The sequence below is a fragment of the Lagopus muta genome, chromosome 2, assembly GCF_023343835.1.
Source record: "Lagopus muta isolate bLagMut1 chromosome 2, bLagMut1 primary, whole genome shotgun sequence".
Classification (NCBI taxonomy): Eukaryota; Metazoa; Chordata; class Aves; order Galliformes; family Phasianidae; genus Lagopus; species Lagopus muta.
In genome coordinates this window covers 93,625,944-93,638,158 of record NC_064434.1, presented here as the reverse complement: position 1 = coordinate 93,638,158, position 12,215 = coordinate 93,625,944, and the positions used below count along the sequence as shown (strand labels likewise).

The window sequence follows — 12,215 nt, the reverse complement described above, 5'->3', positions numbered from 1 at the left end:
CAGAAACGCCCAGCTTCTGTGTTCGGCACAAACATTTAATAGCAGAATCCAAGACTCAGTATGTTCCATCAGCAGATTTTAGTCTTATGTGGAAATTAGTGCATGTGGTAATCTACTTGTACAACAACATGTTAAAAAAAGTTTATTTTACATTATATACATTAGAGAACATATTTCAAAGCATTACCAATCACAACAATAATGCAGGCCATAAATCACTTTAAATTTAGTTTGGCTTTAGTGTATATTATCACAATAAAATATAAAAGAACATATACAAAAAAGGAGTCAAATGTGTGCATTTTGCTAAAACTTGGCATTTACATACTCCATTGGAAAATAGCAATCAAAAATACTTCTGATCAAAATTAAGTTCCTGTGATGCGTAGTAACCATTGTATTGTTTGAATGAGGTAGTAACTAAATTATTTTGGCCATGTGTTAACATCCTAAATCAAAGAAAGTGTGAAAATGGTTATAAGGCCAAAAAAAGTCAAAATGACATCATCTTCGAGCCATTTCCACAACGTGGAATGCTGCTGCTTTTTCACTGTGATATGAAACTACTTAGTAAGACAAACAGTAATACTAATTTTTTTTTTCCCACTGTATATGCTAGTAATTCAAACACCTACTGCAGTGTTACAGCAAGGTACCACTATTCTGGGACTGACACCCATCCAGAAAGTCTTGTTTTCAAGCACGGAGAAGTAATCGTAAAGAGAGTTTTAATTAAATATAAAACACAGGTGTCTAACTGGTTTGTTCCACAAAGAAAACTACCCGCGTAAACAAGAAAAGGGAACTCTGAAGCCCAAGTCATATCCACAAAGTCACAGCTTACCTTTGTGACTGAATACATCACATCTCAATATGTTGTGCAAACATGAACACCAGTGTGTTGCATCAAAATTAAAACAAGATTGTAATCTGATTACAGCCTTGGCTACAATTTCTAAAAGTTAAATTTATTTGTATTAGTAAATTACATATAATAAAATACAATAGTGTCGTTAAATGTACTATATCTGTTCCTAGCATCCCACTTTATAATAAACACATGACAAATCCTTAAAATAGTACCCCGATTTCATTTTTGCATCCTCAGTGACTTTTACATCTGTACAGGTAGGACACTTGTACTTAACAGGAGGACCACTATCTACAGAAAGTCAGTGTAGGTCTTCACCAAGAAGTTTCACTGAAAAATACTGCATATGTACAAAGATTACATAACAGTAAATTAAGCACTTTTGTGGCATCTTAATGCTTGTGTGTCCATACCACAAATAATCCTCGTCTTCCTCTCATGCCGTAATAAATTATAAAGTAACTGAAGTCAGGTTACTGCAGCCTTTGTGCAATTTCAGCCAGCCGTGAATGCTGCCGCAGGAGTGCTATCTTGTCAAGGTGAGCTGCTGCACACCATTCTCAGTAACTGTTCTCATGCCCAGCGAGGATATATAGATTGCTGTTGGCTGTTGGGTTATCTGTCGGCCTGCTTTCCAGCACCACGACCCTAAAACGAAAATAAAACAACCACAAAGTCAAACTGTAAGCATTCTTTCTCAGGGTGCCCATTTGAGCGGCAGTCATTTCTCTTTCCCTGGAGGCTTGTCGTCCGAAACTCACACCAAAGCATCACTCCCTACTGCCTGTGCTTGTGCTCCCCTGGAGCTTTGCGAAGTTCATCCCTTAAACAGGATGTTGTCAGTCTGTTCTTTGCCTATGGACATGCCAGATGACCAAAGCCCACTCTTCTGCAAGCATTTCTAGCCCTTCCCTGAGCTCACGCAAATGATCGAAGGTCACATCACTAAATTCACAGAAACTTCTTCCAGCTCTGAAAGTCCCAGAGACACAAAAAAATGTAAGCCAACAGAATTCTAAAAAGAAGCATAACTACATGCAGATCTGTACTAGCACTGCAAAGACCATAAGGCATGTCCTACATTGGACCATTCTCTTTAAAGGAGAGGAATCTGCAATCACAGCTTGGTTTCACAAACTGTGAGATGTTTAATCATGCAAGAACTGCTGAAACTGCTGAACAAATCAGGGTGCTTATGACTCAGTTCTTCTCCACAACCACCCCATTCTGAGAAACTGAAGTCCATCTATCAAGAATTCATCCAAGAATAGATAGCTTACTTCAGACGAATGCTCTGATCAGCACGCCCCACGAGGCATTCCCTGCTCACCAGGAGGAAACATGCAAGCTTTTAACATACTGATATTAGATTTTTTCACTTCTCAGAACCCCACTTGTTATGAACTGCTAAAGAGAGATGCATTGCTGGAAAAGGTTTCACAGCTCAAGCAGAAGATATGAGACTTGTAATAAAAATGATGTCTGAAAAATTTGGAAGTAGAGCTCACTGCAGCACAAAGTCTTTAAACGTTGTCTCAGACTTGGGAGACTATTAGTCTAAGATGGAAACAAATGGAACAGTATTTATGAAGGCATTTTTCTCCAAGGCAATGATTTGCAATGTCATGCTCCATTCTGAAGTCAGACTTGTTTTTAATTTAAGCTATGCTGTCTCCTAACAACAAAGAGAAATGACATAGTAAAGCTGAGCTCCGTGCACATCTCACTGGCACCAGGAGATTAAAACCCTCAGGTCAGAGATGAGTGTTGCTTACAATTACTCATTACCAGAGAGCTATCAGGTATTGCACATAAGGCAGAACCCTCAACCCCCAGACAGCAAAAATTGCCATGAGGTTGCTAGCTGACAAAGCCACAGCACCATTCAGTGCTGTTGATGTTACAGGTAATTATAGGGCTGTGCATCAAGCTTGGACAAGTAGCACATGGGGAAAGCCTCTGGTTGCTGTGGAGCTTAGTGGTAGTTCCAAAATGCTACTAGAGAGTGAGGTGCCTGCAAGTAGCCTAAGACAGAGACAATTCTTAAAAACTGAAGTCTATCTTCTTCTACTACATATGAATGTGCTGCTGGTGAAACTGTCATGTCAGCACTCACTCTCCAGAGACAAAACATAGGCTGCTTTCATGACTGGTAAGTACAAAGTTTGACAGCAGGGCAGAGAAACCTGAAGAAGTCAGTGACACTCCTAAAATAGTAGTGACTGACTTTGCAAGCTAATATGTGATCGATGGGTCAGACAGACACAGTATTTGCATCCTGCAAAAGAAACACCAAGGAACAACTATGCTGAGAATTATGAAGAGCTCTTAAAAGACATGAGCTGCCATGTTGATACAACTCCTTTCTGTGGATGAAATTGAGATATTTGAATTTTTAAGGTGAGGGGTTTTTTTTTTGGCATTTGTCTCACGCAGCTGAGCATCTCAAAGCAAAGATTTTAGTAAGTTAAAAGAATTACAGTGTAAGGAAAAAACTCCTTGGAGATTTTAAGTACAGCCAATTATGAGCTTCCTGTCGTGGCTGAGTACTTCTCAAAGCTCACAAACTCTTCTAGAAGAATTCTTTTTTATTTTTATTTTTTAAGAAAGAGAAGTAAACTTACAGTAAACTTAAAGATGAAAGGTACACATGTACATGAAGTAATGAGTAAGAGAGCTAGAAAAGAAATCACAAGAAACATACAGAATATCTTTAGAAGTTAGGAGGGAAACATCATGCCTCAATTTTAGCATGCTGCATTCGCTTCTCATACCTGTCAGATCCCAGAAGCCTGAATATCCTTGTATTATCAGAAATTTCTTGTGTGATCTAGACAATAAAACAAGAATTTACATGTTAAGTGCACAGGTGATTTTCAATTATTTTCTTTAGGTTGATTAAAAAGAAACAATGGCTAATATTACAAATCTACTGCTCAATTACGGTGGCTAGCGAGCTCATTGCAGATGTCACTCATAAATGAGATCTAAAATGTTTGGTTTTGGTTTCTTCCCAGTTCTTGCCAAGTAACGTGAGCTCCTCTGGTAGCAACTGCAATCATATCAGCAAGGCTCAGCACTGCATAGCACAGCACCTGAGCTACTGGCACAATGCTTTTCACACTATGACTAAGTACCTGCATGGCTCTAATTGGCCTCACTCTACAGTAGGTGTCTGAAATGGTTCAGGTAAGCCACACACAATGCCTACACATTTCGCTGAAATTCTCAATCATGATGACGCAGTAAATTCATCCTTTCAAGACCTTGAGAGGGAAACAATTGCATTTGTGGCACTTACGCCCATTGTGTAAAGTAATCTGTACAGTACTCTGATGTCTCATTGTGTACTGCAGGTGAATTGTACTTGTGAGATATGTCTTTATGATGATATGAATACCAAAAGTAGCAAAAAAATAGTCTCTTAACCAACAATGCCAACCAAAGTCCATTGAATACTCCAAAGGGTGTCGAGTCATACTGTGAGTGGGAAGCAGTGTTTCAAAGCTCCCTTTCTACATAGCCACATTTCATTTCCGAAGCCAGAAGAGATGTTTCTCTCCTTCCTAGACCCTGGTAGCATTAGCTGTCTTAGTGAATACACTTATGGCACAGAGAACTTAAAAAAAAAAAAAATTTGAAACAGTGAGGTTTCCCATTCTAAAATAGTTGCTTCAAGTCCACGTCTTGGCCCACATTCGAGTCTTGTCTCAGCATTCACATGGTGTTTCACCTTTCCCAATCAATCAATCAAGTCACTGTGGAAGGTCACAGTTGTGGAGGGAAAAGGTGAAATAGTCTTACGAGTGGCTAAAATCATTCCCAAATAGACTAGAAAATATTAGGCTAAAGAATTAGTAATAATTCGGATTCTACTGAAGTCTTCAAAGAGAAATGTGCTGCAGTGTTAGGATGGTAAGGGTGTTTTCAGTTGTAACAGCTTCTTACACACTACACAATTCCCACAGAGTAACAAAGGTGGTCACGATCCATGTCCAAGAATGCAGGCTTTTCACATTACCACTGAAAACTGGTTTATTTTTTTTCTTAATAGTTGTGGCTCCTGAAACAGCCAGGAGTGATAAGGAATTTTAAAAGGCCTGAGAGCTTACCCTAGGTACGCCCTACATAAAAAAGTTTGGGGTGACTTTCTGGCAATTGCTCAGCTCAGCTGTCTGTTCTTCATCTGGATGCTGGCTTTGGCTTGATAATAACAAAGCAGGAAGACAGTGTTCCTTATGCTTTACATAAACAATGTAAAGCATCCATTTGTGCTGCAGCACTCTGGGGCATGTCCTCTCACAACTGGATCAGAGCTTCTGAGTGCCAGTGGGTGGAGTAACATGCTGAGCTTTGCACAATGCTGCTAGCAGCAGTCTGGAGTTGGAGAAGTGCCTAGCGGCATCACCATCTCCTCATGCTCTGTGCTAACAGCACAGGAGCTACAGCTCACTTAACATTATGAGTTCTTGGGAAAAGGACAGTCATGCCTGGTGATCCACCATGCAGAAATACCACGAAGTGCATTTGTAAACTTGGAAACAGAAAACAGGCTGACTCTAGTGTCTGGTCCAACTTCCCACAAAGAGCAGGATTACTGTCAGTATCAATTAGGTCAGCTGTAGCTCAGTGCAAATAAATGGAGTGGTGTAACAATGTGGGATATCTAGCTTTGGCATGGTATGACTACACATGTGCCTTAAAGTACAACTGGTCGTAATGAACTCTCTCAGCAAATATAACACTGATGAAGCAGCTAGTGAAGTCTGTAAGCATTCTTTAAAAATCCAATTAAAAGACTCATTAAAATCCTATACAATGCAGTGTTTTCACTAACACCTGGTTGCACAAAATTTAAAGCAGGAAAAAAAGGAGTGGGGAAGGTATTTACAACGATTTGGTACAATTTTACACCATTCCTGGCAAAGCCCACATTCAGGCATCCACCTGTGGCAGGCTAAGGGGCCAATAGCAATGGTCTTCAAATTAACGTAAGCAAGAATTAGTTGGATATTTTTCATGGCATGAGACACACTTAGGAAAACATTCCAGTTTCCAGGTCTAGCCTAGACAGTCACTGAAAAGTTTCAATCTTTCTCAGCCCACAACACCAGGCATTTATCCAGAACTTTACTTATATTAAGAACTAGAATTTGAAGCAAAATGCACTACTCACCTCATTTGATCTGAAACTCCTTCCTTGCATCCCATGTTTCCAGAAGGCTAACACACTGTCCTGTAGACAGACTGGTAACAAATAAATACCGGAATCAGTTTTACATACATAATACCAAATCATTCTTTTAAGGCCAAAAGCATATTGCTGCAGTTTTTATATTTTTATACATACATATTATGGTTTCAAGTTCACCCACACAGACTGCAAAACATCTCACAGGAATCACTGAACATGCCTCTGAAGTAGCAGCATTTGTTTCTTTAAAGAGCAGAGTTTAAAAATATTGTCACTCAACTAGGAAAACACCTTTCTGCATAGGATTTTGTCCTAAAAACAGTCCTCACTCAAAAGACAGTCTTTTTCCAAGTCTAATACTTGCAGAAAATACAAAGTGAATTTTAGCCACAAAGTTGCAGCAGAACTTGTAAAGATATCACTGCAGTGATATTTTTAATCCATCACACAACTATTGGCTAACGTGGTCTTTACCCATCAGCTATGCAAAGCTTTACAGAAACCTTTACTTCCCAGCCCTTCCCCTTGTCATACAAACAGAACGATGTTACAAACCCCTGCACTCAAATCTTCTGAAAGAAAACGCACATCAAGGGTCTTCCTCACAGAGAGGGTAAGCGTGGAATAATCTGTCCCACCTGCATCCAGCATCCCACGTCTGTGAATCAGGGGAGGGATACAGGAAACAGAGCAGAGCTCTTTAGAAACACTTTTAAGGACTTAGAAGGAGAGTGGTAGCTCACTTGTGATGAGCCGAGACAGGACTATAGCATATGCAGAGGTACCAACAGTGAGCAGATTCAGGTACACTTCTCTTTCTCTCCCCTCGTTCCTAACTAACAGGAACCACAGAAGCAATGTTCTCCCCTTCACTGCTGGAAAATTATCAAAATGGATCTATTATATATCTCACAAACCCACCTCACTGAGATGCTTTACAAGAAAATAACTGGTGTTACTGATGTGAAATGTGACGTGTATCGATTTAGTCTTTGAGCTGCTTTATAAAGACAGACTGCATGAACACACATGCAGAATGAGTTAGCCGTGAGTGAGTCACAGGGTTAAGTAGGTTGTATTAAAGTTTTCTTTTAGAGGCTGAAGGTCTCCGTCATTTGCAGACCATTTAGCCTAACAAGGGAAGACTCCAGAGTTATTACTCTGTTTGGATTGCTCCAGGGGAAGCACGCTATGTAACATGCTAAACCGCCCAACACAAAGTGAAAGGCTCAAGATAATGTTTCACATGCCAGAAGACTTGAGAGCTAGCATTTCTAATTCTGTGCTGTAAGAGAAAACAAGCTAATCAAATATTCAATATTAATACTGACTTACCTATTGATTCAATCTGAAAGTCAAATGTGAGTTCTGACGACAGTTTGCGGCTGGATTTTAACCTGCCTTGCAGATTCACTATTTTTATGCAGCCTAGACAATAAATAGGACACACCAACAGTTAATCTTCGATATGACCTAATTTGAAGACATACAGTATGCATGAACATGTATGTGTATGTATACATTTAGCTGATCCTCACACTTACAATCCAAACACACCAAAATGGTGTCTCTCTCCAGCTGTGTTACATGCACAACACTTGTTTCTGTAGTGTCTATAAAAAAAAAAAAAGATAGTGTTAGTTCATAAAATAAATTACCATGAAATCTGAAATGGAACTTCTAAAGACTGAGACAATTTAATGGGTTAGTGTGTTTTTATCTGCTTAAAACCATCATCTACTAGTGACATTTCTCTTCCCTTTGAGAGCCATGTCCATTTACCCAACTTGTTGATTGTGACAGGAAAACTAAAGCTGTACTACTAAAGCATGGACTTAATCCAGTCTTTCCTGAGCCATATTGCAAAAGCAAGCTCACGCATACACTGTATTTTGTACACCTATTTTATTCTATAGGACTCATTTAATATGGCTGTTGCAAAAGATGTATAATGTGGGACTGTCCACACTAAACCTGAACGATGTTCCAGTCCCTTTTGCTTCTGCCTTTATTTCTCGATCTTGCTAGGAACATTTATATCAGAACTTCATTCTTGATGCTATTTTTATACTTTCTATCCACAAATATTAAAAAAAAAAAAAAGAAAGTAAAAAAGAAGGGGGTATTACTGGTGTATGATTTCCTTCTCCAAACCTGCCTTCTAAGTTAAGCTGCAGCAGTCTCCATCACAGCAAACAGGGAAACCTGATCCACAAGTGATCAGTGGACATATCAACTCAAAAAGAAGTGCTGTTTAGAATTAAACAGAAGACAGCTTTCACAACTCAGCACTGCTGCCAGTGATTCCGTACACATTCTTTTTTGCAAAAAGGGAAACTCATTAAATCTGTTAGAGATGAGCAATTACAGCATGTTATCTGAAGTATCTAATAAAGCCCATGGTCCTGTTGAGAAGCTAAAACCCTCTCACAGATGATGTCAGGAGTGTGCTCCTCGAGATGGCCTCTCCATCTTTTATTCTGCCGTTTGGTGTTTTGGAAGGTATACATTAACAACCTGAACACATTTCTAGTGTGTCACTTTAACCAAAGCTGGAGATAGCCATGATGAAAGCATGTAACAGAAAGACTGGAGGACATATATGTGTGCACCCAGATCATGTGATGTAGAAACACGTGCTGCACTGGCTGAACCCAACAGGAAAGGGAGGGAAAGGGAAGAAAAAAGCAAGCCCCTGCAATAAACTTTATGACAGCTACTTTTTTTTCCCCCTTCATGTCTTCATCAGACATTTACAAACAAAATGTCACATGTCAAACAAAGTCTGACCATGTCAAATGCTCTCCTCACTTAAAAACACAGAAAAATCTGATCGCATTATTGCCTTCCAGTCAGCAGAGGACAAGAAGAAACCAAGAGTTAAAATTAATGTTAAACAAATAGGAGAAAGTAACAGACATAAGGAGAGAACACACAAATGATTCAAGGAGGCTAAAGGAGTATTTTTGGAAAGAATAATGCAATGTTAGATTATGCATGTGAATAAAATGAAAGGAACGGGGAAGGAATTACCGTTCTTATATTTACATTCAGACAGACAATACAGTGAGAGAATGACAACAAGATGTTATGGTTCAAAGAAATTCTATTTGGCATGCTACTTTTATGGACCTACTCAAGAGACAGAATGGATGTACAAGTTTGAAAATAAAAGGCACTAACTCTCAAGTGATAAGTGCATTAATTGTCCAACCGCTGATCACTTTGCTTTCTGTAAAAAATTTTTAAAGCTTTTCAGCAGCAAGAAAATCAGCAGGCATCCTTCCAGTGGAAACCACTCCTTAGTGAATTCCAGAGGATACAATTAGCCATACACACCTATGCTGTCCTGTGCTGGCATATACAAATTCTCCATGGATCAACAAAGACTCTTTGCCTAGCAATAGCTATGTTATTTATTGCTTTTATACCTGCAAGCCATGACTGGACTCAGCTCACCACTGTCCCTAGGTTTAGACAGATTTTTGCTAACTCCAGAAATATAATTCTTAGCACAGTTTCTTTTCAAGAGTTTCTACTGTAATTCAGATGGTGTGGCCTTCTCACCCATACAGCACTCAGACTGGTGACGGACAAGTGCTTGGATTTCTCTTATCAGCAGTCCTAACTCTTTCTTATTCCATAAACATCACACAGAACAGAAACGTGCTGCTCCTCGGCAGGAGGCCAACAACACAATTTCTGACCATATTGGACAAAACCAAACCACACCGACAAAGATTTTGAAAGAAATCGCTCAGACTGTTGTTCTATTAAAATCCACAAAGTAAACAGAAATCACAGTGCCAGAGGAGAGCACATAATGGCACGGCGGGTAACAGGCACAGCCTTATGTACGAAAATGCAAAAACTACAACTCCATCCTCAAGATTGTCACAGGAATTCAATCAGTTCAGTTACAGAAGCATTAAAAAAGAAAAAAAAGGATGCATAAGCAAGCAGGTACAAACACCCCTTTAAACAAAAAACTTTAACAATTTAAGCATTAGTTTGGTCAAAGGCAACTACCTTTCTAGTACTTCAACTAAAATAGAAGAGCAAGGAGCATTTCTGAAAGTAATCACAAGAGCATGCACAAACCTGTTTCTGTAAACCACGAAGAGGTAGAATTTGGGTTGACAGTCTCAAACTTCACCACCTGGTTGAAGTCCCTTCCTCTACTGACACCAACACAAACTAAAGGGAATTCCTGCTCAGGGACTACCAACATTTCAAACAATCTCAGTGGACAAGGTACAGGAAAATCTATGTGCTAGATTAAGAAACAAAAACATATATTAGAAAGGAAACAAGTTACTATTAGCTATTTAAACTGTATCGTAAATGTTAGCCCATGGACTTACTTCTTCACAAAACAGTAACTGATAGATACACAAAGCCTGAGTTGAGAAGATTAGAAAGTCCTCATGCTGATTTGGTTAAAATAGATCGAATGTCTTTCATCATGCGAGCTCTGTGCAGCTGCTCACAGAGAACAGGAGTGCTATACCCAGGATTGCTCTCCCTGGCCATGGAGTTTCTAAGCTCTAGCTTCCCAGGCCAATCAATTCATAGCAGCTGTGTCTCTGCAAACACACGTCCACCTTGCTTCCACCTTTTCTGATAGTGTCAGATAGGGAGAAAACAAGCATTTCTGGGCATCTGCAGAGTCACAAAGCACTGAACAAGTGGTTCAGTCTGAAGACCAGTTTTTTTTAACATTTATCTAAAAGACAACACTCATACAGAGAAGAACTTTGACCTTCTACTGAAACACACTACAAAAAAACCCAAAACATTCACATATTTTTAAAGCCTGTAAATATCAATTGCAGACATTTGAGTAATTAACTTCAATGTAATTTAACAGAAACAGATGTGTATGCCTGCTAACAACTAAATTGTTCACTTATTTACTGTTTTTCAATAACACAAGAAACAACTAATAGTTAACAATTCATTACAAGATAAACAGAATCAAACATCAGGGCGTTTCATTGTATTACATTACCTTGATTAACATGAATTTTTGCATTGGTTCAACCCATTCTAACAAAACAATACTAGATTGTAGTGCTCCACAAAGGTACTTGTGGCCTGTGTAGGGATTTCTCACTGTCAGAGAAGAAGAGGTAATATACATTAGTACAATAAGCAAATGCAAATTATAAACGATTTTCAACTAAATAACACTTCACATATTTCTGGAAAATAAGCCCTCCTATCCCACTCTAACCTTTCCTAAAAGGAAGCTGCTGTAAAGTCAACATTCACACTTGGAGAATGGCAGCAGCAAGCATGCTTGCCTTTCTTCTGGGGATAACAAACTAGCAGCTTGTGCCAAATAAGCCACAAAAACTTTGACTCTCACCAAGAGAACTGCGGCACGTTTGACATCCTCAACTCAAAGCTGAGTGCTGATTCTTGAACTTGTAGACAGGATTTACTATTTTAGACAGGCTAAATAATAACAATGTTATTAATAATAAAGGTGCACACATGTACACTTTAAGCATCTTGCTCCAGCATGTTTATTTGCCTAAATTATCTCCAAATTACCATGAGAAGCTGTTAAGGAACCGTTTTTTTCTATGAGACACAGACACTAGGAATTGAATAGTCACTGTTGTTTGAGAACTGCTCAGATGTTTTTTAAATACCATAATGGCAAGTCTGAAATCCCAGCACTGTATAAGCACTTGCAGGTCAGCACGAAATCCAGCTTTCAAGTGACACACCGTTCCCACTCAACTGCACTTCCTATTTTTATCAGAGCTCAGTTAAAAAGAGGAAAGAGGTTGATAAAGTTGAAAAACTGAGCACTGTGAAACAAACTTGATTCTACATTAATGACAAAATCTCGCTCCTTAATGGATACGCAGGCATCGCTTAAGAAGTATGAGGGCTGCTCCAAAAATAATGCCTCTTATTTCATTACACTGGCCCACAGCATTAGAGGCAGAAGTTGGTGGTATGACAGCAGAGGTTGAACCTTCCCACAAATATCCCATTACATTTTGTTGCTGCATGACAGATGACAGCAGAGGGGCAGTCTGACAAAACTGCACCTGACACGGAAATGCACGTGAAGTAAAGGCATGGAAGTGAATTCCTCCACGGAGAGGAAATGGCATCCACTGACATTCAATG

At 39.2% G+C, this 12,215-nt stretch overlaps 1 protein-coding gene across 3 annotated transcripts in view; it reads right to left on the bottom strand.

The window, feature by feature from the left end:
- MAP4K3 (mitogen-activated protein kinase kinase kinase kinase 3) overlaps nucleotides 1–12,215 on the bottom strand; it is an 81,044-nt gene continuing 68,829 nt past the window's right edge. For 2 of the 3 annotated variants that reach the window (XM_048935036.1, XM_048935037.1), the window contains exons 28-34: nucleotides 11,077–11,180; nucleotides 10,167–10,338; nucleotides 7,610–7,678; nucleotides 7,401–7,493; nucleotides 6,048–6,118; nucleotides 3,646–3,701; nucleotides 1–1,519 (exon numbers count right to left, since the gene is read on the bottom strand). In XM_048935036.1, coding sequence (XP_048790993.1) covers nucleotides 1,432–1,519; nucleotides 3,646–3,701; nucleotides 6,048–6,118; nucleotides 7,401–7,493; nucleotides 7,610–7,678; nucleotides 10,167–10,338; nucleotides 11,077–11,180 — 653 coding nt within the window. In that variant the 3' untranslated portion in view covers nucleotides 1–1,431. The remainder of the gene's footprint in view (nucleotides 1,520–3,645; nucleotides 3,702–6,047; nucleotides 6,119–7,400; nucleotides 7,494–7,609; nucleotides 7,679–10,166; nucleotides 10,339–11,076; nucleotides 11,181–12,215) is intronic. The other variant, XM_048935038.1, reaches the window with a different exon arrangement.